The 27,953-nt window shown below is 37.5% G+C and overlaps 3 protein-coding genes across 3 annotated transcripts in view; 2 read left to right on the plus strand and 1 right to left on the minus strand.

Annotated features, from left to right (window-relative positions):
* Window positions 1-8,039: 8,039 nt before the first annotated feature.
* Window positions 8,040-9,759, plus strand: LOC136261929 (cytochrome P450 3A24-like). Its single transcript, XM_066056024.1, has one exon. It carries the CDS (start codon window positions 8,074-8,076, stop codon window positions 9,568-9,570), a length of 1,497 nt encoding a protein of 498 aa, XP_065912096.1. The 5' UTR covers window positions 8,040-8,073; the 3' UTR covers window positions 9,571-9,759.
* Window positions 9,760-14,892: 5,133 nt separating this feature from the next.
* Window positions 14,893-16,503, plus strand: LOC136261928 (cytochrome P450 3A24-like). The gene has a single exon (XM_066056023.1). It carries the CDS (start codon window positions 14,942-14,944, stop codon window positions 16,436-16,438), a length of 1,497 nt encoding a protein of 498 aa, XP_065912095.1. The 5' UTR covers window positions 14,893-14,941; the 3' UTR covers window positions 16,439-16,503.
* Window positions 16,504-16,809: 306 nt separating this feature from the next.
* LOC136261927 (synembryn-A-like) overlaps window positions 16,810-27,953 on the minus strand; it is a 33,506-nt gene continuing 22,362 nt past the window's right edge. Inside the window, exons 7-16 of the mRNA XM_066056022.1 lie at window positions 25,824-25,876; window positions 25,479-25,743; window positions 25,318-25,415; window positions 24,782-24,989; window positions 22,341-22,439; window positions 21,281-21,342; window positions 20,271-20,353; window positions 18,846-18,990; window positions 18,188-18,310; window positions 16,810-17,029 (exon numbers count right to left, since the gene is read on the minus strand). Of these exons, the coding sequence (XP_065912094.1) occupies window positions 16,933-17,029; window positions 18,188-18,310; window positions 18,846-18,990; window positions 20,271-20,353; window positions 21,281-21,342; window positions 22,341-22,439; window positions 24,782-24,989; window positions 25,318-25,415; window positions 25,479-25,743; window positions 25,824-25,876 (1,233 nt within the window). The 3' untranslated portion in view covers window positions 16,810-16,932. The remainder of the gene's footprint in view (window positions 17,030-18,187; window positions 18,311-18,845; window positions 18,991-20,270; window positions 20,354-21,280; window positions 21,343-22,340; window positions 22,440-24,781; window positions 24,990-25,317; window positions 25,416-25,478; window positions 25,744-25,823; window positions 25,877-27,953) is intronic.

A 27,953-nucleotide genomic window follows, 5' to 3' on the forward strand; every position in this document is an offset into this window, starting at 1 on the left:
ACACTTAAAATAATTAGACTCAAACATTTATACAGATGCATTCTCAGTACTGTAAATATAGTATCAGTAGGTTTTGCAGTAGATAAGCAAAGATTTGCATTTGTAAGGTTGCTGATTTTCCTTGAAATATTTATGTTATTTTCTGCAAAAGCTTATGCTTGTTATTATAACAGTATACGTCAGATTTGCATTTGTAAGGTTGCTGATATTCTACGAAAATACATTACAATGTAATTGTAATGTGTTTTCCTTAAAATATTTATGTTATTTTCTGCAAAAACTTATGCTTGCTATTATAATAGTATACATCAGATTTGCATTTGTAAGGTTGCTGATATTCTACGAAAATACATTACAATGTAATTGTAATGTGTTTTCCTTAAAATATTTATGTTATTTTCTGCATATGCTTGCTATTGTAATAGTATATACATTCCCCTTAGCTATATTATATACAACTTGAACCAGGGGTGGAGCAGTATGTATAGTTGCTCAAATGGTAAGCATTGGGCTAATAACCAAAATGTTCCAGGTTTGATGCCTGCATGGGATGAGACTCATATACTATAATGATTGAGACTCAATTGAGACTCAATATAGTTCTTCATGTTGTACAGTTGCTGCCATTTTGTGTGCTAGTGTTCTGTGTTGCCACATGCCATTGCCCATGTTATACAGTTGCTGCCACTGTGTATACCGCAGTGTTATGTGCTGCTGTATACTGTATAGTTTTTCCATTGTGTATGCCACAGTGTTATGTATGTGTGTGCTGTGTGCCATACAGTTGCTCAGGTTGTATAGTTGCTGCCACTGTGTATGCCAGTATTCCATCCCGCTGCATGCTATGCAGTCGCTGCTACTGAAGGTCACAGTGTTATATATGCGTTGCTGCATGCTGTCGAGCATTTTGGTTGCAACTCCATAGTTGTAGTGACAGTATACTACAGTAGTTATTGCTGAAGAATATGTAATTGCTACACATTGTGTACTAGTTTTACTTTATATAATTGCACATGCATTGTGGATACATCCAGCGGCTACAGAATCTTTAATTTGGGGGAAATTGGGTGCTTGAAGAATAACTGTAATGCTGATTGGCATAGCCATCTCTCAGATGCAGCAAATCAAACAGATATTAACAGTGGCACTATCCCTTTTGTCTGAGAGATTTTGCACACCCCAGCAAAGTCCTGGGCTTGCCCAATTTTGTCCCCAATGCAAGCTAAAAATATTGGAGTCTGTGGCTTGCCTGAGATGTTAAATGAAACAAAAGTACATGTTACATGGGACACACTGAGGGCAATTGGAAACAGTGGAAACGGAAATCGGAAATGGAAAGTGGAAATGGAAAACAGAAATGGTCAAATCGTCACATTAATGTACCCTAGAGTAAAACCCTTGTATAGTGGCCACCTCTTAAAAACCACCTTCATACAAAGACCACATTGTAATTAGATCTCAAAGACGGCTAAGGCATACTGACCTTAGAAGACCACTTCATGGTCACCTTTTATAAAGACCACCCTCTTTACAAAGACCACCTCTCTACATTGTAATAATACCTAGGTTCCAAAAATCTATTTCATGACTTATCAAAACAGTTAGGTCGGCTAAAAAATATTACACTCTTAAGGTCATCATCTCTGGGACCTCATTTTTTGTTGATACAGTAGGTTGTAGTGTACTAGCCATTTCACTTGCATGGACTAAGGACTTGACACATTCTGGTACAAACTAAGCAATAATGGTAGATGATCTGTGGACCAAAATATGGGAGATGACATTAACCTCTTTCTTTGAGTCATGAAATACATGTTTGAAGCTTATCAAATATTACCATGTAAAGGGGTGATCTTTATAAAAGGTGACCATGAAGTGGCCTTACATATCTTTAGGTCAGCTATCTTTGAGATCTAATTACAATGTGGTCTTTGTATGGAGGTGGTCTTTAAGAGGTGGCCACTAAACAAGGGTTTCACTCTAGAGTATGTTTATATGACAATTTGACCATTTCCACTTTCCGTTTCCATTTCCACTGTTTCCAATTGCCCACACACCGATCAGTCCTAAAAAGGCAAGCTGTCTATTTGGCAGTACATACTGTGACCAATTGGGTTTTAGGCTGCATGCATGGTTTGGCTTAACATAATGATCCCCTATAAGTGCACAGAGACATGAAGTACATAAAATCTTATTACTTATACAAATTAAGGTGAACAGAGGACCAAGGCAAGGGCATAGATGTCAGGGATCCAATTGAACATTTTTATATCGTACTTAACACATCATAAAGTCTGCATGGCCAGGGCTTGCATGTCATGGTGCTGCATTCAAGCAGTAAGATCTTGCGGTTATATACTGAAGCAGCAGGCTGTGGACTGGAATACTTGGTTTTTACACATGGTAAGATTGGTTTTATTGAATTGTGCTATAGCTAAGGGTCTTTAGGGAACCTGCAGCCTGCTACTACTATATGAATATAGAGCAGTGACATGCATAAGTAAAAACTGTGTCTTCTAAGGATTTCACTACTTCCTATCATGCTTTACGTCACTTGTGCACTTCTTACTGCTGTGCTGCGAGGAATATGATAGTGCTGGATATATGGTTATCCAAAAATTAACCTACCACTGTGAATGATGCGATTTAAAAGACACACTGTTAAAATTCAGGTGTAACCAAAGCACCTTTAGGGGTGTCCAGTTGCATGTTTAAAAACAACTCTCTTCAGGTGTTAGAAAAGGGTGGTGTGATGACACTTGGAGGGTGTGAAAGAAGAGTGCTAAGGTGCTGCAAGAAATATAACACCATAGTGTAAAAGTGCTACAAGAGGTGTAAATCCAGGGTGTGTGGTGGGGTACACTGTTAATTTCCGACACTTTCATGGGAGGTGGGGCTCCTCCTATCCCTTTGTTTTCATTGATAGTTTATTTAGGAAACACATAATTATTATGACCTGTGAAATAGCAGTAATTCAACATGATTACAACTACACTTACTTGCTTATCTTTCTACACTCTATATGTAAGTTGCAATTTGTACTTATAACGTAACTACCAAAGAAACTTGTAATTGTGGGATTTCATTCACAGAAACACCCTTGTAGGTGCAAAGGGTGTTCCCATTACACCTCATCAATGAAATGTAGTTGCATTGATTATCAATGTCGTCTATATTCAAAAGTGCAGCACTTCATGCATAGTAAACAAGTTTTCTTTAGCACAATGGAAAAGCATTTATGCAACTATTGTTTGGAAAACCAATCCACATTAGTGACTGGATTTGACAAAACAAGGCTTCCACACACATCCACTACCATTATGACAACTCAATCATTATGTAGGAATATGCTGTTAGTTTCAAGCTTTGACCTGGTATATTGTACTATGCTATTGAAGGACTTTGTGCAAATTTTAAGCCAATAGCTTGCTGAGTATATAGTCAAGTTATAGCTGGTTATAGTCAGAAAATTGGATGTGTGTGGAAGCCTAGCTTGTTTGTCAAATTCGGTCACATATTTATTTAATTTAATATTATTTAGAAGTTTTAATTTGAGATAAATGGTTTAGATTTAAAACTATTGTAACTTTCCAAGGCACACATATGAAATTTACACCAGAGATGCATCAATTTATTACCTTTCAGATACCTGTAGGGTTCCTGCCAAATAAGAAAGAAAATCAGATGACTTTAATGAGCTAGCTAGCTCACTATAATAAAATTCATATTTGTGTATATGTGATGAGCTGTAAATGTGATATGCATGAAATGTACTTAGTTGGGGTAAGTAATAACAATTCATATTTGCTATTTAATGAGGCAAATGTGAACTATCATCTCCTACACATCACATACACTACAGGAGTTCACACTATGTACAATATTTTTAGAGCATATCCCATACACATGACACTTTTTATTGTAGAATTACGGCTGCTCACAAAGGGGTGGAAGGGGAGTGGGAAATATAGACCATAATTGAAATCCAGACATGCATGAGGTTACAGAGCTGTGCTGGCTCCTTAGTGCCTGGTATATATGCAGCAAAATCTATTATCAACACAGAAAATTATGTTGGACAACTAAAATAGGCCATCTTCCAATTCTTGTCAACCCAAGACGGTCAACTTTACCAAGGCCAGAAATTGCCATTAAGCTTTTCACACCACCTGCACCATTAAAGCCAGCCTCAAGTAGTTTGAGCTCAAAACCATGAACTAGTATGATAGTGTGGCTACCCTCTGGTGGCATTTGATTTTGTCTGATGTGCAATTTGTATCAGTTTTGTAAAATCTGATACTGTTAATAGCTACAATTATATTCACTTTAAACTGCAGGCATTTATCTTGCGTGATAATTCAGGGCATGTACTGTTGTCATGAGGGCCGATAAATCACTTGACCCATAAATAAATTGCATTCAAGTGTTTCTGCCTCACTTCTATAAGAGTGCTAGTAATTGTATGTGATTACAGTCATAATATTAAACCCTATCATGAAGTGTTAGACTCTGTTTGGGGTTTGCAATGAACAATTAAGGGTGTCAACACCCAATAAGTGTGACTATAAACCTCTTAAGGCGGTTTCAGGGGTGCCGCAACAACACCCCCTTGATTTTTAGAAAGCTATAGGTGTCGTGGTAGCACCTAAATTTTTACAGTGCACATGTATAAGCTATCCATCCTAGACCAATCTGCTGTAGCTATAATTATATATCATGATGACTGCTATCATGATAGTTCACATGTACACTACAAGCTTGGCTAAAATTAATATAGCGTTCTTATTTATTTAATTATTTATTATTACTGGGCAGGCAGCTCTGCTGATGTGCCCAGGGAAAAAAAAAGAATTTACAAAGATTTACAAGCGTTGTAGCTACAAGCTTGCCACTCTCCAAGACTTTATCATTGAATGATTAACCTTCACTATATATATATATATAGTATACATTCCCTGCAGCATATTGATTGATTAAGCATAGTAAATGGTAGTAAGATCACTATATATAGAAGTCAGTATTTGGCTACTGTGACTATATTCCTCATATTCATCAGTTTAGTAGTAGCTAGGAGGCTGCAAGTTTTATGAAGGCCCTTAGCTAACAAGACTCAATAAAACCAACCTTATAGAATGTGTAAAACCAATGCTGGTCTTGGTATGAGTCCAGTGATTAGTTAGTAGTAGTGAACGTCATGATAATGACAACATACAGCTATACTGATACAAGGTAAGGGGGGCCGCGGGTACACAACTACCTGAAACACAGGTATAGCTGATCCCTGACAAGACAAAACCTTAATACAGTACACAATTACAACATTAACTAAAAAACAGTTAAAAGTTCCGTAGTATCCCACAATTCTGACGAACGAGCATGCATTGAAGATCCTATAGGAGTATACATGATGAAATGACAACTCAAGCAGCTTGTTCGAAAATAGATCTAACCTAGCGTTTTTGTAGATGACAAACTCTATATAAAGTAGATATTGTTGATGGCAAGAAGTGACCTAGACACCCAACTTCAATTGTAACTAGTTCACTAACACAGGGGCGTAGCCAGGATTATTTTGAAGGGGGTTCGGATTTAAAGTGGCCGGAATGTCTTAAGGGGAAGGCCTGGGTGCTTCCCCTAGACCATGTTTGAACGAAAATGATGCATACACAAAATGTGCCCTTAGGCAGTAACATTAAAAGGTGTTTGTGCATCTAACTAGCTAAAACCTACACATTGCTGTTTATGCAGCTTATAGAAACTAGAAACCTATTGTAAAACTAACTAATCTTCACTTCCAGACAACATACGGACAGCCAGCTTCAATTTCCTAGCACACGGAAGCCCTCACACTCGAATCCCTTAGTTGGCAATACTTCTTTCCAGCTATATACATTATTCTCGGCTGGTCTTCAGACTTGGCTTGTACTCCAATATGTTCGAGACATCACGTGACCACAACATGCATGTAATAAATGAACAAACAATTCATCATTTATTTATTATTATTATTAGCACTTTACAGTGACCAGCACTGAAGGTCTGACAGCAACATGTGCTGCAGCCTTAGGATTACCTAACCTAATTTCAGGGACTTAGACCTAATGACTTGACTTACTGACTGAAAAGGTGTAACAGAAAAGGGGCCAAAGTAAGGAAAAAAATCCCTCCAGCCCCAGGATTCGAACTGCAGGTCACCCAATGTCTAGTCGGGGCCACACTCAGTCTTCCCCCAGGAGGGATGGATTTTCTTCCTTAATCAGGTAAATATTTATACATCAACAATTCACAGTTCGTGCTAACCTGAGTCTAGCAGCTGCTGCCTTAAGCTTGTAATATGTCTCAACCAACCACTGAACAGTCCTTCGCCATTTCATCCGCGCCATTCATCACGTGCGCAATTGATCACGTGATGCAATAGATATGATTTGCAGGGTTCAGCATTAATGTGATGTGACCCTCAAGAGTAGTACAGAGGAGCGCCAGTTGGAAAGTAGCTGCCAGAGAGCTCCAGGGCTATAAGATTTGGTGTGATTTTTAATTTAAAAAAATTCTGCCTCTGAAAGGGGGGTTCGTCCGAACCATCCGAACCCCCCCTGCCTACGCCCTTGTAACAAATAAGCCAGTACGCTCAAGGTGTGAAAGTAAAGGACCATGACAACCAAATAATTCCTTAATTCTGCTAAATTGCTAATGCAATTATTTTGTACACTTCGGGCTGACAAAATAGCATTCATATTTTCAAAAGCTTCGTCCGGATCAGTATATATTATACTGGTAGCTAGCTATATACAGTTATTTTTGCCAGCATCGGCTGAGAGTATAGCTATAAACCACGGCAACCACATGCACAAGTCATACTGAATTGCCGCCTCACTTTCTGCTCCAAGTTCGTGCTCACACTTTTATCACTCGCCAGGAAGATTAGTCTCTGCTGCATCTCTGAGCCACCGTGCCCCTATACCTAGTCTGGTGGGGCATAGCAATTGAATACTTTTGTGAAGAGGCGGGCGCCGACAGACTAGCCCTACCTTTTTTCCACGTGAACATCTATCTAGCTTAATGAACTGTAGCCAAGCTGATGAAAAAACTTGGCAACATAATTTTATGCATACATTAGTGACTAGCTCAGCAGAGTAGTAATTAAGGCGCTTCGATTATGATTCAGAGAAAAAACAGTATAACTTAAAATAATAATAAAATAGCCTGGCTGTTGCATTGTTCCGGCAGTCACGTGAATAAAAATAAAACTTAGACAAGAAAGGTCCTCAAACGAAAAAAAAAAAGAAAAACACACAAAATGCCTTGAGCGGAACCTGGGGCCTCCAGTGCTTGAACCCAGAGTCCTATAACCATTGTGCTACGTGGCTCCCAGCTACCCAATTCCCTTAGTTTCTACCTTATAGCTATGTCTCCTGAGTAGAGGGTGAAGAAGAAACCAAAGCTGAACCCGACCCTACCCCTAACACTATAGAACTACTTTTCGCGTCCCTTAAAGTTGAATGCTCGGGGCAGCCTACTAGACCGGCGCACCTAAAGTTGAATGCTCGGGACAACCTATAGCTACTACTACTGAGATGCGTTCCCTAAAGTCGAATACTGGGGGCAACCTACTAGACTCGTGCCCTAAAGTTGAATACTCGGGGCATATAGCATACAACTAGTGTGTTTGATAGTGAGAAATCTAGTGGACTGCCGGAACAATAGCCGCGCCCTATAGTTGACAAAATGTTACTGTGACTCTTTACCAGTATATATAGATCTTATTGAAGTTGCAGATGCTGACATTTTTAGAACTGGACTACAATCATTGCATTATTGTAATTGTGTTGCATGTATAGCTAGCTATTTTGGGCAAATCTGAGCACACCAGCAGGGCTGACTGCATGCTCAGTAATAATAATAATCCATATTCATACACCCTGTAGCTAGCTAATCATGTTTCCGCCTGCCGGAACAATAGCAACTTAATTCGAATAAAAGTAACTTTCGGCGAAAATGCCTCCCGTGCATGGCTATATAAATGTCAAGGTGCAGCTAAATCTTGCAACTGGTTGTTGGTACGATTTAGAAGCAATGATTATTTTGATTTTGGCATTGATTCTACTGCTGGCTGCAGTGTACGTGTTTTACTACCACTACTACTGGCCCTACTTCCAGCAGCGTAAACTCATCGGACTCAACGGACCCAAGCCAATACCAGTCTTTGGAAATTTTTTTGAGCTTTTGAAAGCTGGAAAACATGCACCCAAGTGTTACGACGAGTGGTACCAGAAATATGGACCGAACTATTTGGTGTATATGGGCATCATGCCGCTGATAGTCACTCAGGACCCTGAAGTGATCAAGGATATTCTGGTCAGGAAATTCGACAATTTCGTAGACCGTACCCCCGACAACGCCAACTTACTGAAGCACATATTATATGCTAATAGAGCACTTTCCACAATAACCGGGGACGATTGGCGACAGATGAGGCGCATGCTCTCCCCTGGATTTAACGGGAAGAAGCTAAAACTCTTAACTCCTATTATAGAATTGAGTTGTAAACAGCTAGTAGATGCTCTAAGAAAAAAAGTTGACACCGGTGTTAGCGAAGATGTGACAGAGTCTTTTGATTGTTTTTCTATGGAAGTAATATTGATGAGTATTTTCGGTAGGAAGTGCAACCTCCACGAAGGATCGGACGAAATGGTTGCTGCAGTGAACGCAGCGTTTGCAGAGACTTTTGGCGCTCTGTATGCTCAAGAAATGGCGTTGACCTTCAACTCACATGTTCCCTTTTTATCACCATTTTTGCAGTACATTTTAGCCCATACTAGTATAGCGAAACAATGGATACCTGTACAGGACATCGCAGCTCGCATTATCCAAGATAGGAAAGACTCCGGCATAAGAAGAAGTGACATAGTGCAATACATGTTAGATACAAGAGATGAGCGGAATTACCAAATGACAATGCTTGAAATGGTGTCTACAGCTGTTCTGATAATACTTTCAGGCATGGGACACAACATGACATTCATGGGTCACTTGCTGGCAACACACCCAGAAATCCAAGACCGACTCATTGTTGACATTAAAAACTACTTTGTCAACAATCCTGATGCAACATTAGTTGACGCTGCTGAAAATATTGAGTATGCTGAGATGGTTCTTCAAGAAGTTCTTAGGCTATTTCCAGCTATTAACATGCTGTCACGCTACTGTTCAGAGACTGTCACTACTAGTAATGGAATAGTCATTCCCAAAGGGTGTCAGGTGTACATTCCAATCTACAACATACAACGTAACCCAGCGTTTTGGCCTGACCCAGACAAGTTTGATCCAGAACGATTTGGTCCCAATGCCAAGGTACCCTACAACCCTGCTACATACATTACATTTGGAGATGGCCCCAGAATGTGCCCTGGCAGACAGTATTCACACATCAAAATAAAGATGGCAATGATCAGTATGCTGCGAGAGTTCAAGTTTGTCAAGACGAAAGAGACTGATGTTCCTTTACCATATGACAATATCTTTCAGGTGACTCCACTCAGGCATTTAAAAGTAGCTGTTGTATCAATATAATTTTATAGTAACATCTACTACACATAAGTGTGGAATGTTTAGCATTATACTGTGTGAAATGTATATTATACTTAGGTTATCACATTATTTATCAATGGAGAAGTATAAAACAGATGGTAGGAGACCAGTTAGCACTACAAATACCATTAACCATTTATAAAAATGTGGCTTCATACATTAATTGTGTGCACAAAGATTTAAAAAAAAATCATTTGTTCAATTCAAAAATATACACTATGTAATAAAATAACTTAATTATCAGTAACTTATCACTATCATCAGATTCCTCTTTGGTATCATTAGCAGTGTTTAGTGGGTTACCATGTTTATCCACTGGTAGCATTCTCATGACTCCATGCCTAGAAGATTATTTCACAGAACTATATACCACTCATTTATACTGTCAAGTTCTACTAGCTATACAGTTATATCACAGTAGGAGTAGAATATATCTTAGCTATGGACACGAGCCCAAGGCAAGAATTGTAAACCCTGTTGCATGTGGTGTAGCTCCTAGAATGTTATACTCAGCAACTCATAAAGATGGGCCTTCACGACAACAACCCAAACCATACGTGTTGTGCATGTGAAATACCCACATGAAACATATAGCTAGCTAGCTGTATGTGACTAGATGAAATTTCTTGGAAACAATTTTACCCTCAGGCTAGCTACATATTGTTCCTCTGTACTTAAAAGGTTTTGAATGTTAACATTTATTGCTCTAGATCTCTATAACATATCTTAAAATTAACCTGTAGGTTTCAAAAATGGTCATCGCAGGACTAGATTTGTAATAGCACCAAAACACATCGTGGCATGCAGTACTTGCTGCAGTTTCATTGTCTATGTGCCTCTAAATCATGGAGGGGTTTACATGTGTAACAGTGTTAGATAATGAAGCTGGACTGTGTGCATTACTGTAATATAGTGTGTAATTGTACATATGCATGTAGAAGTATTGAGACGCGTTACGAAGAACTGTAGTAAAGGAAACACATGGTCCAGTCCTTGTGCTGTAGTGGGCCTCTCAGCCTGTTGTTACACATGTAGTGATCCTTATTGTTATACAAGGTATTTGCCCATTATCTCAATTTGCAAAAATCCATAATAATAAAGAGATTATGTTTCCAAAATCCTAGGAACACTCTCTAAACACTTAAAATAATTTTGGGAAATAATTTATAGAGATTGAAAAAAAAAGATTAGACTCAAACATTTATACAGATGCATTCTCAGTACTGTAAATATAGTATCAGTAGGTTTTGCAGTATAGATGAGCAAAGATTTGCATTTGTATGGTTGTTGATATTCTAGGAAAATACATAGGAAAATACATTACTAATGTATTTTCCTAGAATATCAGCAACCTTACAAATGCAAATCTGATGTATACTATTACAATAACAAGCATAAGTTTTTGCAGAAAATAGCATAAATATTTTAAGGAAAATACATTACAATTACATTGTAAATTACAATGTAATTGTAATGTATTTTCCTTAAAATATTTATGCCATTTTCTGCAAAAACTTATGTTTATTATTGTAATAGTATACATTCCCCTTAGCTATACAACTTGAACCAGGGGTGGAGCAGTATGTATAGTTGCTCAAATGGTAGGCATTGGGCTAATAACCAAAACGTTCCAGGTTTGATGCCTGCATGCATGGGATGAGACTCATAATATACTATAATGATTGAGACTCAATTACTTCAGACACTTGCTTATGCTGTTTTTTTTTTGTGATCATAGACTTCTCTTCAGCTGTACCCTTATCATGCAATATATATGCATCATTCCCAGTTTTACTGCTGGGTGACTGGAACAATGGGAGTGAAGTTTCTTACACAACAGTGTGTGATTGTTGTCGAAAAATATGGTATGAAATAATTCTTAGTGGTGCATTAAGCATAAGTTGACTTGTAACATTAGTGGTGGTAGCATAAAAAAAGAGTGACTTGTTTAATTTGTCTATAGAGACTATGATATTATGTATATGCAACCATTGGCCTATGGGAGAGTCAACTAACTTCCTGCATTACTGGCAGATTACCACATGTAACAGCAGAAAGTATCCATATAGCAAGTTGAACAATCAGTACATAATGTGTCCTATCAAAACTTTCACATGGTACACAAACATCGCTACATGTATGTTATGATGTAGACCATGTACTCTAAATGACTTAAAAGGATGACAGTTATGCCACTATAGATGATACTGTACCCGAGTTTCTTGGAAATCTTGCATGGTGTTAGTAATAGCTACGAGATGTTATCATACTAATTATGAGCTTGTGCATGTGATCCAGTTGTCACATATATAACTATACAGAACTATATATGACCTATTGTTAGGCACCAGCCTATTATGCTGGCATAATTTTGAGCATAATAGGTGCCTGAAAGCATCAAGCATAATGCTAGCACCATAGGCAGAATAATTGTCATACTGTAAGCAAAAATACATGCCACAGAAAAAGGTGAACTTAATAATAGAACAGTTGATGCTACTGATGACACCACTGTTATTATAGTTTACAATGCAGCCAAATTCTTAATGCACAACGAGTACTTTTTACATTTATTCATAAGCCAAAGTTTATGGCAAAAAATTTGAGCATAATTGGCAAAATTTTTTAGCACTGCAGCATAGTATAATAGGCAAAATTAAAAGCATAATAGGCTGGTGCCTACCTATTGTGCATAGTCGCTAAAAAGTAAAAACATGTGTTAGTTTGTCTACATTTGTATTGAAATATGAGCATATAGGGTGTGTGTGTGTGTGTGTGTGTGTGTGTGTGTGTGTGTGTGTGTGATGTGTGTGTTCAATGCCTTTACTTCTGGTGGGCAGTCCTTGAATTACACTCAGTTTAGACATGTTTTTGCTTAGTCGGATAAATGAGGTGACCATGACATAAATGCATGCATGTCTATACTCTAACATGACTCCAAAGTACGGGTGTTGCTCAGCTCTTTATATAGAATACAGTATTAGCTATTGAATGTGTAGGGCTTATATAATTATATTTCTGTCTGACACAAATAATCTCTCATCATCAATTCACCATCATGCATGCTCTAGAGCTATATATTATGCTGTATGTCCCATCCATGCAAATGTTGGTAACCGTGACTATACTGTGTTGTTGGTATGTGATCATGCAACCTTACAAATAACTCATCTAGATTGCCTTTTAATGGCATGGTCATTGTAGTAGTGAACTAGTATAACTACAATTTTCTGTGACACTCTAATTTTGTAGGTCAAACAATGCGTCATGGCCTATGACAGTCACAAAACATTTCAACTAGTTTTAGCATGCTAGTGCTTAGTATGGCAAGTGTATTGGGTTGAGCTATATAGATATCATATCCATCGTGTGAGATTCCGACACTACGACTCTGGTTTTAAGGGGCAATGAAAAATCACTAAAAAAATCTTCACCATGCACTACTAATAATGCATTAAACTGTTACGTATACCTTAGAGATTATGCCATATATATATATACACATATTATGAACTCTTGCTTATACAAATTAAGGTGACCTGGGGACCAAGGCAAGGGCAAAGATGTCAGGGATCCAATTGAACATTTTTATTTTTAATATCGTACTTAACACATCATAAAGTCTGCACTGGGGCCAGGGCTTGCATGTCATGGTGCTGCATTCAAGCAGTAAGATCTTGAGATTATACTGAAGCAGCAGGCTATGGCATGCAGTTTCCTTTCGCTGCGGCTAATTTGATGTTCACGGTTAAAAAGTCAAAGAGTAAATAATTCAGGTGTAACTAATCACTGGACTGGACTACTGGGCTGGAATACTTGGTTTTTACACATGGTAAGATTGGTTTTATTCAATTGTGCTATAGCTAAGGGTCTTTAGGGAACCTGCAGCCTGCTACTACTATATGAATATAAAGCAGTGACATAAGTAAAAACCGTGTCTTCTAAGGATTTCACTACTTCCTATCATGCTATCACTTGTACACTTCTTACTGCTGTGCTGCGAGGAATGTGATATAGTGCTGGATATATGGTTATCCAAAAATTAACCTACCACTGTGAATGATGCGATTTGAAAGACACATGTAAGCTATCCATCCTAGACCAATCTGCTGTATAGCTATAATTATATATCATGATGACTGCTATCATGATAGTTCACATGTACACTACAAGCTTGGCTAAAATTAATATAGTGTTGTGGCTACAAGTTTGCCACTCTCCAAGACTTTATCATTGATTAACCTCAGTTCACTATAGTATACATTCCCTGCAGCATCTTGATCGATTGAGCATAGTACGTAAATGGTAGTAAGATCACTATAGAAGTCAGTATTTGGCTACTGTGACTATTCCTCATATTCATCAGTTTAGTAGTAGCTAGGAGGCTGCAAGTTTTGTGAAGGCCCTTAAGACTCAATCTTATAGAACTGATGTGTAAAACCAATATGCTTTTTTTTTTCCAACCTCAGTTTGAGGATTAACGCACATATGAAACTACAAAATGTTTTACAATGTGATTGATTATGGGATTACTGATTGGTAGGGGAAAGTAATAATAATTTCAGTTGGTCCTGGTATGAGTCCAGTGATTAGTTATGATTATGATGTGATTTGGGTTGAGGCTTAGAAGCCTGTACACCCATTCAATTACATACATATACATACATACATAAATTAGATGCAATGAACAAAAATTAACTATGAATATAATTATTACATTAACATAAATCTATATAGTCGTAAAAGTAATTATCTATAGCTGATTTAAAATTATTTAATAAAGAATTTCCTACAATATCACTCGTAAGATTGTTCCAATCATTAATTACTCTAGTACCAAAATAGTTGACCCGACATGAAAGGTTACACCCAAATAATTCTTTGATTCTGCTAGTGTAATTATTTTGTACACTTCGGGCTGACAAAATAGCATTCAGATTTTCATAAACTTCGTCCTGATCAATATAACATACCGGTAGCTATACTGAGTCGCCGGCATCGGCTGAGAGTAGCTATTAAACCACGGCGATCACATACACAAGTTATAATGAATTGCCGCCTCATTTTCTGCTCCAAGTTCTTGCTCACACTTTTATCACTCCCCAGGAAGATCAGTTTCTACTGCATCTCTGAGCCACCGTGCCCTACCTAGTCTGTCGGCACCCGCCCCTTAGCAAAAGTACTTTTGCGAAGGGGCTGGCGTGGACGCCATACAGCCTCCCGTCCATGCATACGTACGTTTACGTAATATATGCGGGCGAGATGCAGGGTGAGTATACTAGCTATATAAATGTCAAGGTGCAGATAAATCTTGCAATTGGTTATTTTATCGCTTTGGTACGATTTAGAAGCAATGATTATTTTAATTTTGGCATTGATTCTACTGCTGGCTGCAGTGTACGTGTTTTACTACCACTACTACTGGCCCTACTTCCAGCAGCGTAAACTCATCGGACTCAACGGACCCAAGCCAATACCAGTCTTTGGAAATTTTTTTGAGCTTTTGAAAGCTGGAAAACATGCACCCAAGTGTTACGACGAGTGGTACCAGAAATATGGACCGAACTGTTTGGTGTATATGGGCATCATGCCGCTGATAGTCACTCAGGACCCTGAAGTGATCAAGGATATTCTGGTTAGGAAATTCGACAATTTCGTAGACCGTACCCCCGACAACGCCAACTTGCTGAAGCACATATTATATGCTAATAGAGCACTTTCCACAGTAACCGGGGACGATTGGCGACAGATGAGGCGCATGCTCTCCCCTGGATTTAACGGGAAGAAGTTAAAACTATTAACTCCTATTATAGAATTGAGTTGTAAACAGCTAGTAGATGCTCTAAGAAAAAAAGTTGACACCGGTGTTAGCGAAGATGTGACAGAGTCTTTTGATTGTTTTTCTATGGAAGTAATATTGATGAGTATTTTCGGTAGGAAGTGCAACCTCCACGAAGGATCGGACGAAATGGTTGCTGCAGTGAACGTAGCATTTGCAAAGACTTTTGGCGTTCTGTATGCCCAAGAAATGGCGTTGACCTTCAACTCACATGTTCCCTTTTTATCACCATTTTTGCAGTACATTTTAGTACATACTAGCGTAGCTAAACAATGGTTACCTGTACAGGACATCGCAGCTCGCATTATCCAAGATAGGAAAGACTCCGGCATAAGAAGAAGTGATATAGTGCAATACATGTTAGATACAAAGGATGAGCGGAATTACCAAATGACAATGCTTGAAATGGTGTCTACAGCTGTTCTGATAATACTTTCAGGCATGGGACACAACATGACATTCATGGGTCACTTGTTGGCAACACACCCAGAAGTCCAAGACCGACTCATTGTTGACATTAAAAACTACTTTGCCAACAATCCTGATGCAACGTTAGTTGATGCTGCTGAAAATATTGAGTATGCTGAGATGGTTCTTCGAGAAGTTCTTAGGTTATTTCCAGCTATTAACACGCTGTCACGCTACTGTTCAGAGACTGTCACTACTAGTAATGGAATAGTCATTCCCAAAGGGTGTCAGGTGTACATTCCAATCTACAACATACAACGTAACCCAGCGTTTTGGCCTGACCCAGACAAGTTTGATCCAGAACGATTTGGTCCCAATGCCAAGGTACCCTACAACCCTGCTACATACGTTACATTTGGAGATGGCCCCAGAATGTGCCCTGGCAGACAGTATTCACACATCAAAATAAAGATGGCAATGATCAGTATGCTGCGAGAGTTCAAGTTTGTCAAGACAAAAGAGACTGATGTTCCTTTACCATATGACAATACCTTTCAGGTGACTCCACTTAGGCATTTAAAAGTAGCTGTTGTATCAATATAAATTTTATAGTAACATCTACTATACATAAGTGTGGAATGTTTTAGCATTATACTGTGTGAAATGTATATTATAGCAAGAGTTCATAATATAAAAAGTAGGCCTGGGAGATTATATGGATTATGGGATTAGTCGTGATTGTGTCTGAACATCGTGATGTTGTGACATCACATGTAAATAAATTCAAAATGGTGACACATAATATTGTGGAAGCACTTGATCTGGAAAACAAGCCTATATTACTTTGAGATAGGTGCGTGTTTATACAGGCTATACTGCAGTAGGGCACTCTTCTCTTTGTATGATATACAATCACATTACTTATCAATGGAGAAGTATAAAACAGATGGTAGGGGACCAGTTAGCACTACAAATACCATTAACCATTTATAAAAATGTAGCTTCATACATGAATTGTGTGCACAAAGATTTTTAAAAAATCATTTGTTCAATTATATTTGAAGCAAAAAATATACAATATGTAATACATAAATAACTTAGTTATCACTATCATCAGATTCCTCTTTGGTATCATTAGCAGTGTTTAGTGGGCTACCATGTTTATCCACCGGTAGCATTCTCACAACTCCATGCCTAGAAGATGATTTTACAGAACTATACACCACTCAGACATTATATTATCAAGTACTACTTTGAAATTATATCACAGTAGGAGTAGAATATATCTTAGCTATGGACATGAGCCCAAAGGTAAAGCTGTGGATAACTGTCAATAACTATCGTATGAGTGGAAATATTGTGAGTCAAAATTTTGGTGTTTTTGATGTGAAACACTTGTTGACATCATTTTAATTTGGCGAATCCAGTATGCATAATACTGGAATGAATACTGATGAACACATGCTCAAGTTTTGATATTTCCTCCATCTATGTATATAATAATAGATGATGGACTCCAAATTTGGGAGAAGTACTCGTGTTTGGAGCAGAGTGGGATGGAAATTATAGCTAATGGAAGGTGTGCTATCCACAGTACTTCACTCTGCAAGACACCCGAGTAGTGTGCTGCATGAGGCCACTCCAAATAAAGCCACTCCAAATACACTAAAACATGTTGCCACTTGTTTGTTTTATTTACAAGTCCTTTCTTTACCAAAATCATCACAGCATGATCAATTATTCATACTACACCACATGTTACATGGCATTTAGTTCACTGTCTGGAATTTTGATTTGATGACTACTGGTTGATATTTTGCTTCACAACTGAAATATGATTTATCAAAAGACCACAATTTCTGAGTTAAATGGGTAAAACTATACGAAACTACTGGAATATCTCAACCATGCCAAACACACTGTACTCATACAGAGGAGGTTGGACGCGTTCACGTGAGCTATACCTTAATTGCATTCTTTGATTTTGTATTTCAGCCAATACTAAACTGAAAAACGGTGGGGATCATTAGATATTCAGATTGTCCTTCATGTAAGCTTCAAGGCAATGTGCTTTGTTTTGTAATCAGTGCTTGAAGTCCAGGTGAAATTAATAAGTTGCTGTACACACCTTCACGTACGTCTTCTATTAACGAAACATGAGATGATTCAGTGAGTTATTCTGAGATCACGATGTATTAACCTCCTCAACCAAAGGGATTTTGTGTAATTTGTTTTAGTGCATGTCCAACCTCCTCTGGTACTCATAAGTAATCTTAATAAAAGTTTGACATTGGCATGGATATGTGGCCACATATGAGCTGCATACATAAATACATTCACTAAAGATAGTACCTGTTTAACTGGTCGATTAACCCCATTAACTTTTCAGCTTCAACTTCTTTTGCTTCTTCTGTCATTGAATCCAGTGGAGATGGTTCTGGAGTTTTAGCAGGCCCTCCAGTGACAGGATCAATACTGTGTGTAATCAAACAGTGTACATGTATGTATGTATGTAATGTATGTATGTAATGTATGTATGTATGTAATGTATGTATGTATGTATGTATGTATGTAATGTATGTATGTAATGTATGTATGTATGTATGTATGTATGTAATGTATGTATGTAATGTATGTATGTAATGTATGTATGTATGTATGTATGTATGTATGTATGTATGTATGTATGTATGTATGTATGTATGTAATGTATGTATGTATGTATGTAATGTATGTATGTAATGTATGTATGTATGTAATGTATGTATGTAATGTATGTATGTACGTATGTATGTATGTATGTATGTATGTATGTATGTATGTATGTATGTACATTAGTAAAGCCTATGATTACTGTTGTTACAAATTATACTGATACAATGTCAATGATTAATCAGTAAAACATGGCATTTAGTTAATCTGACTACACCAGTCTGGATTAACTAAATGCCATGTTTTACCGACTAATCATTGACATTGTATCAGTATAATTACACGTGCAGCCTGTTACCAGCTTTGGAGATATTCTTCGGTGTCTGAGTCCTCATCATCAGAGTACACAAATTCTTGTGGTTGTGTTCTGCCTCCCAACATTCCTCGAGACATCAACAAACCGGCAGCATTACCATAGCCTGTGTGCTTGACCAGCCGATTAGCTAAGAGATATGAGCACATGTCACAAATGGTGTACACTATGAAAGATCATATCAGAGTAAGAAGAATAAAGTCTCATATATGCAAGTGGAGAATATTACGACAAAAAGTGCTGAAACAAGGGGGGATTGCAATCTGATGCACAAATCTAATCCCAGCAATAAACCTGCACTATTACTGTAGAGATAAAATTTGCATGCCAAACTGTAGTTGAGTGTATAGAGCTCCAGCCATTTATACTCTATCTATTACACAGCCATACATGCAGAGAACAATATGATTTTAGTTAACTTGCCCACTTCAACTGTAGCAAATTACAAGTCTGATTTTGTTATGTGCTACTGGCAAATTGATACCTTTATGCCAAAAACAAGAAATGGGACCCAAAGAAGGACAGTGATGCATTTTGTGGTATACCAAAAGGCATGTGTCCAGCTCAAGCAACGTCTAAAATAACTGTGAAAAATCAAGCTCTAGTGTTAGTCACTATTTAGTAATGGACTCAGTTAATTATTTTAACTAGTTAGCCAATCAGGAGTTAAATTAGTTAAGAAGTTTATCGGAAATGTTTTGAGTCATCATAAAGGCATGCTTAGTCCCAACTAATACTGCCAAGTCAGAGTGAAGCTATTTTCTGGTCAACAAAGTTTGGTATGAATTAAGGCGAATCAGCACACAAAGCAAGTTGGCAGATAAACTTTACCACTTAGTCATTGTTAAACAACACAGAATAGCTAAATTGGCAAATAAAGTTTGACAAATTTCCTTGATTTGCCAGACTTTAGTCATGCCAGACTTTAGTCATGCCAGACTTTCGTCATTTAAATGTATTAACAAAATAATTGCATAATGCATACTGTAAACTGACAAACAAGACATAAGAATACTACATGAAACAAATAATGTGAATACTAGCACTGAATGTCACTCATTACCCACACAAAGTCACATTACCAAGGAGTTGGGAAGTTAACAGCTACGGTAGCTTCCAAACTAGTTATTACAGTCACAATGTAAACAATAGCATTGCCACTGCTATATGGAGTTTATAATACTAAGATGTCAAAAGTATGTGGAAATTATTTCATATATAACTACAGGGCATGTAACCAACAGCAACACAACAATAAGACTGTTTGATAACATCATAAGATAACATTAATAAGTACACCACATCAAACTCTGTTGATATATGAACTGTACTGTGTGTTTAACAACAACAAACAACAAATGGAAGTCACACTTACAGTGTCACACTGGTCAGTACAGCTATACCACTTACGATTTTCCTTGCACAAAATGTATAGAAGATCAGCTACTATAGTTTCAACACCACCAGCAGTACCAGTCATCAGCTTTACTAGCCTGTTATAATGTAGTGTGATAATGTATCACATAGCATTAAACAAAGCTGAACCTGCCAAAATACAACTAAGCAGATTACCCCTCAACTTTAAACTACTGTACTGGTCCAAGCAGGTGAAATTGGTAATGTTGGATAAATATTTGAAGTAATTTCACAATAATAAGTAAGACTAACCTGGCACCTTCCAAGTTCCTACGTTTTGATTATGTTAATGCTATTAACTGTCTATTTCTATGGGTGGTATTGTTAAAACAAACTGGTGGAAAAATCTACAGGCAGCTTCTTGAACAGTGGATGCATTTGCAGTCAGTGTTGGGGGTTATGTAATGTGTTACATAATATTACAGGAACTAAGCAATATAACTGAAATATGTGTAAAAAATTACTCAAATGTAAAACGTTACCTAAGTAACAAAGTTATTGTAATGACACAAATATTAAGTAATATTTTATTTCTACAAGTAACCAAGATGTAACTACCCCCTAGAAGCAACGGAGCAGTAATGAAGCTCACCTCAAACTGATGAACAAAGTTTACTACCGTCACTTTGTCTTAAATACCATAATAGCCAAGATTTATGCAATGTCCAAAGACACGTGTCACACAATAAGATCGTAGATACACATATGACAGCTTAAAAGGTTGTGCACACAAGTAATAATTAGTAATACAACAAGTAATATAGTCACTTTATTAACTGTAACTAAATAGCTTTTTTGTTGCAAGCAATAGTAATAAGTAACGAGTTACTTTTAAAAAGTAACCAATCCAACACTGTTTGCAGTGGTAACTATAGCCTTAGCCTGCAGAGTAGAATTACTCAAATACTGTAACATGCGACATCAGACAAATTTCCTGTGCAATTGGGTTCTTGCAGACCCAGTCACAATAAGAATGGATATACATATTGTCAGCATGTACTTGCCTGCTCTTTAGTGAACTACCAATGTCTGGTCTAGCAGCAACTTTGCCAATAGGAGGAAGAATCTAAAATACAAGAAAATGTTAGCTCTAACTCAACAATATCATAATTTTTATAGTGCTGCAAGATGTGCCTAGCGGGACTCATGGGCTCCTGCTAATGTGCAAAAATTCAAAATGCTGGTGGGACCATACCGTATGATACGCACTAGTAAAAGTAAGTAATATTGACTATGTTTCAAGATATACATAGTAGCTATATAAATTATTCGTATCACACAAAATATGTCATATGATGGAACCAACAGAGCTATACATGCAGTATATTTACTTTGCGTGGGAGGATCAAAGCGATGCCGCGTAGTGTATTGTCCATACAGTACTAATTAGCTGCATAACTGTACTGTATGAGTCATACAGTACAGTTATGCAGCTAATTGGGCAAATACAGTACAGTTATGTGGAGAATATATTTACAGAGTGTTACGAAAATAACACTAAATCGCTAAAACCAGCTAAAGTAATCCTACCACTTCATTCTATGGATAGGAATAGACTGTATAAACATTTACTGATCGTCTGATCACGAAGCTATTTAAACACGACTCCACTAAGACAGCATGATTGATCACGTGCGTGACATTGCAAATTGCTAAAACTAGCCTAACCAATCCTATTAGTTCGTTCTACGACTAGAAATAGATTATATAAATACTTACTGATATCCTGATCACTGAAAATCGCAGTGGTTTGAGTACTAGAGAAAATCGCTTTGAACTAGACGACCAGGAAGTACAATATAACACTTAAAGCACCGCCTATGTTGTTTGTGTGTACAAAAAATACAGCACTCGGGGGGTGTCTCACACTTGGCTTTGCCTCGTGCTGTATTAGCCTCTTGACACGCCCCTCGTGCTATATTTTCCATACACACCTGTGGCAGTGCTTTAACTATAACTACAGTGTACATTCCTATTTTTTGTAGATGATAAAAGTGAACCAGTATAAAGTATTAATACTTGCATTCTCTATATAATATGTGTCACACAAATACATCTACTTACCTCTTGCCTCAAAAATTTTCTAATATTCCTGTTACCAGCTGCAGTGATTCTCAAGACAGCCACCACTGGCATCAAATGAGATGACATCTCTTCTACAGTCTATAACAGCCAACCAAAACATATACAACTACACAGAGACCATATAGTACACTAAGGTTTTAAGATCAGGTCACATGTGCAAATCAGGTAATGGGAAAATTTATACCTTGGTGAGTGGAGGTTATCTCCCTTAAGTTTACATACGCAATTCAACATGTTCTAGCTGTAGTTAGTGGTTTGTAGCTTTTCTAAATCTGAGTGGTACTCAAAAACATATTTTAACATGCATGATGCACATATCTACCGTATTGTCAAATTACGGCCCGGGTGTAAATTTCAATTTTTTATCCTGACTACTAAACGAGACCGGCAACTATACGAGACCAGCGACTATACGAGACTGGTGACTATACGAGACTGGTGACTATACGAGACTGGCATTTATATACCTTATCAGCATTCATGATTCAACGTCATACCTTGGTGTTGTATTCTACTGGACTCTCCTTGATGTTTCTTTCAGCATATTTCACAGATTCAAGCTTACAAGGAACTCTAAAAACGTTCTTCACTTCATCGTTTATAACACTAGATGTTTATTTGAGACCTGGCATTTATTTTTGTTATGATGCTGTATATCCTAAGCGACTAAATGGGACCAGGCGTGTATACGAGACTAGCCATAATTTGAGGCGATACGGTAACTAGTCTGACATTAGCAAGGGCATGACTTGTTATAATACTAGCACTTGTGTGATAGTCACAGTACCAAACAACTGATAATGCTTACATAGTCTCAACTATGGTTTCATGTATACTATTCAATAAATAGTAACCATGACACCAGTTTAATGATGAATGTTTGGTAAAATCATATTCACAGAGTAAAACGCAGCTACCATCACACAAGTTCTAGTATTGCAAACGGCTAGCTGAGTTTGTGAGTCAACAGTATGAAAAGAGCTATTCAACTATTATGATGTGGCTATAAGTATATGTAATAGTTATACCATGGTTGCGAGGGATTTTGCTGATATATACACCCAAAGCGCGAGGGCCGCAGCCCTCATGCGGGTGTATATGTCAGCAAAATCCCAAGCAGCCATGGTACAAGTGATATATATTACTTGGGGCGCACTCACCTAATAGGTGAAAGAACTAATGAGAACTCATCCCATTTGTTTTATACAGTAGCATCTGAAGATCGATTGTGGTTTTAATAGCGTGGGCTAATGGCCATCAAAACGTTGTCCATACGTTAAAACGTCATTAATACGTTACTATGCTTCAACACGCAATGTTAGAAAACTTGCGATTGTGGGATGGAGTTTATATTGTTATCATTTTTGTACTAAGTTAAGCCAACTAACTTCGCTATTGGGACAGTAAGTAAGTTATTATATTAAGTTAAGTACTTAGAACTGTAAGTTACTAACCTATTTCAACGTAGCAGTAGTAGCTTTGCTGTTCCGTGGTCTGTTCAAAGGCTGATACGCGGTGGGTAGAAATACGCATCCACAATCGCCCAAACAATTATCTTGTGCCTTCATTATCCTTTAGTAACAACCAACTTCTCTATCTTAGCCTATGTACTAAGCTTAGCAACCTCTACAAAACCGAGTCCCACAATACAAAGCTCTATGTCGCTCAATATAACGAGTCAAAGCGCATCGATTCTTTGAACTGGCTGGGTATCAAAGTCACTGGCAAACCGCTTTCCCATGATATTGCCAGGGCAATATGCAAGTTAAACACCGAGCGGCGCCTTTGAACGCCCACGCTAAAGTGGTATACGTTGCAACATACCCATGAGGTTTGTATCTGACAATGCCCAATCAAGGGCCGGACAATAAGTCATAATTAATACTAGTTTTGTGTCACTGTGAGCTTTCATTGTTTAATAATTATGTTTGTGAGACTAGTTTTCAGTCAGTTCTAATTATTTACGTAGGTGAAACTCACTTGTGATTTTGCATTGATTTGTGATTACTAGCTGAAGGGCATACGTGATCACTAGAGGTACCATACCTCTTGCATTTGTAAAACAGAAAGCTAGGCCAATATTAGCTATCACTGAGTACAGAGCCCAAGAAACGATTTTACTGTTTGAAGGATAGTTAATGCATCGTGAGCGTGTGGTAGGTGTATGGGTGCCAATCAGTCCAGCCATTGTACTGCTTCACATTTAGACATGTAGCTGAGGAGACACTCATTGCTAAATGGTGTAGTGCTATAATAGTGTTTGTTAGCTTAATTTATTGGCAAATGAGTGTGTGGTATATAGATACCAAATCAACCCAGCAATCTTATATTGAATCTGTCCCTGACTCACTACCAGTATAAGTACTGTATAAAAGTAACGTTCTTTAGGGTTGGGATTATACAGTATAATATGTACTTACTAGTTTCATGTAGAGAAAATTTAATAGTGCAACTATCACAGCCACATTGTGGTCATTGTAAATCTTGTCCAATGTCTGACTGTACAGGCTCTTAACAGTACTAGCATCTAGGTGATATGGTAGTATAGTATCAACTTTCACTTCTGGTGGGAGTACAAGGAAGGATGAACAGCTCAGTGGAAGGTTCATCATTGTGTCAATACAGTGTCTAATTAAAGTAAATATGTAATATGATGTCATCATAATGTAAAAGCCATTAGACCACTTCATAGCCTATAATGTACCCACAAATGGTTTATAATGGAACTTCAAAGCCATATTTGTTACAACCAAAACCTTCGCAATACAAATGCTAGTGTAAACATAGTACAATGACGTAGAAACTCCAATAGAATTGTAAATCACTTTGTTGTACCCAAAGTCTAAATAAACATTTCTTTGATGTCATACAACCATTACACTATTAACGAGGTAAGTAATGGCTGGTGAAGTCATCCATTACTCATGCATTAATGATACAGGTGTACATCACTTACGATAACAGCTGCCGTTCACCAACTCCTTGGTAAGGACTAACAGAGAGTAACAATATTCTTAATAGATGAGTAAAACATTTAAAAGTGTGCAAGTCTTCCTATAGTACAAGAAAGAAGCACATACAACGTAAACCACGGGTTAAAATCTATTAAATTTTAACCTTGTTGAGATCGTCTTCTTTTTCACACCAGTTTAAGGTGATGTTAAAAATGGTTTTCATCATTTCGGCTAACAAGGTGGCTGTATCTTTCTTAACAACAATAGTATATGAATTCTCCCTGCATGTTAATTGAGCTACTGGGGTAGCAGCAGCAGTAGAGTTTGTAGCCTGTTGTGGGGCCGGACCTTCACTACTGCCAAACATCACATAGTCAACTAATGCCACCATCTTGGTAAATCCATTGTATTCATCACGAATAACAGTCCTGCAGGTGTAAAAGCAACAATTATAAACCTACTTACGATGTGACATAAATATTAAACAAAATGTACATACAACACTAACCTCACTTTAGTACACACTGCAGTCAGTATGAATAACAGCCTCATATCAAAGAACTGGAAATAAAGTGTGTTTTACTAAATGAAATTACTGTACGGTGTACATACATATTTAAATATGCATACACACAGTATATGCTGTACCATATACACACAATGCTGTACCATATACACACAATGTTGCATGCAAATACAAAACACAGGGAAGAGCATTCTATCTTCCTAGGGAATTTTCAAGTACACATGTATATAGATAAAGAGAAAGAAGCAAACTGAAGCCCCTAGCATTGAGATTTACTTAATGTAGTGTTATTGTTCCCATCCATTTTATGATATATTTGTCTTGTAGCAGAAAGTAGTAAGGCTATCATATCTGGCCTTGCCAGACTACCAATCCAGCAGAAAGTCAAAGAGACTGTGAAAGGAGTTTTAGCAGTGAAGTGTTTTAAACTCTATAAATGATCTATTGAATGATCGATGAAGACCAACACCCTCTGCTATCCAGTCAAAACAATTTTTCTTAAATAATATAACTAGTCGTGCTAGCAACAATCATTTGCTCATGCATACAAAAAAGAATAGTTTACTTGTAGTATTGTTGCAGCCTATTAAATGTTCAAAGTTACTCTAAAATATAACTCATTACTTCTATGCAATGTAACTTACATATTACTCCCATAAAAAGTAACAAGTTACATATTACACAATATTCTGAGGGCTGTAACTAGCAATATTATTCTATATTACATTTGTTCACAACCTTCTAAATACAGGCACCCAGCCTACAACTACAAGTGACAGGAATGAGACAAGCCTTTCTCTGGTGTATTTCAGCCTCAAAAACATACCGTATTTCCTCGTATAAAAGCCTGGGCTTTTATTTCCTTTCCAGCATATTTGACCCGGCCTGTAAATGAATAGGGCCTTTATTTGAGACCGGGCATTTATTTTGGATTGGCTCGACCGACGCCCGGCATTTAATCAAATTAGGGTGGTGGTAGAATGGGATTACTGCATAGAAAACAATGACTATATAAACAAGTGTAGTCAAGGTTGGAGAATAGTTGTGTCATATACATATCTGCATGCACTCAAGACTTGTCCGGACTACTCATGTGATTACTCATAGTACCGTCATCCCTCAGAAGGCTCTAAACTCAAGCAGCAGCAATAAGGGAAACAATTAAAGCCATTAACAGTACACTCAAGTAATAGCCCGGGCCTCTATTTGAGACCAGGCATTTATTTTCCAAAGGTGCTGGAAACCCCCTGGCTTATAATTGAGACAGGTGTTTAATTGAATGTGGCTTTTATATGGTACTTTGTTGTAGTATCTTAGTCTCAAGGGCACTCCACATACACTACCACTCTTTGTTCTTGCCTGTAAGGCCGTCTTCAGTGTTTTCAGGGCCCAAAAAAGTGCAACCAATCACATGTTGGATACAATGTGCATTAAAAAGAAATAACGTGTCAGATGTGATATCTGTTATATATTACTTGTTACCTTGTCTCATGTAACACATATTACTTATTACTGCAGAAGTACTATAATATTATTACATAATGTATTACAAATGTAACGCGTCACCCCCATGTCTAGATACTCAACCACAGCTCTTAGAGATACTCAACAGAAAAGAGACAGCATGACTATTAGAACAGTTTATGTGCCAAACTGACTTAATTAATTAATAATTATATAATATCCCTTTGGCCCCTAAGTTAATAAAAAAAAGTGTCCTGTTAAACGCGAAAGCCACTATAGTGGCTCTTGTTACACGCATGCGTTCAAACGCATATATCTCATAAACGAAATATCCTATGAATATACAGTTTGAACCACGCTACTCTGTGGTTCACGGATATTATTCTAAGCTTTATCTGAACATTGTAGCACAATCGAGTGTGACGCAAGGCGAATATGCATTTGAAAGAATTTTCGGCCGTTTTTAAGATGATAGTTGCAATGATACTACCTGTCACAAAGGAGAGATGGAATAAATAAAGTTAGTAAAAGATATATGATGTTGTAGGTCTATCCTTCGTGAGTAGTTAATGCAAACCACGAAGGAATAAGTGGTTCCTACATGGAGTAACAGGAACCCAATTTTGTATGCCAAAACGCGTATTTTTC

Source organism: Dysidea avara, chromosome 7 (assembly GCF_963678975.1).
Source record: "Dysidea avara chromosome 7, odDysAvar1.4, whole genome shotgun sequence".
NCBI classification, from domain to species: Eukaryota; Metazoa; Porifera; class Demospongiae; order Dictyoceratida; family Dysideidae; genus Dysidea; species Dysidea avara.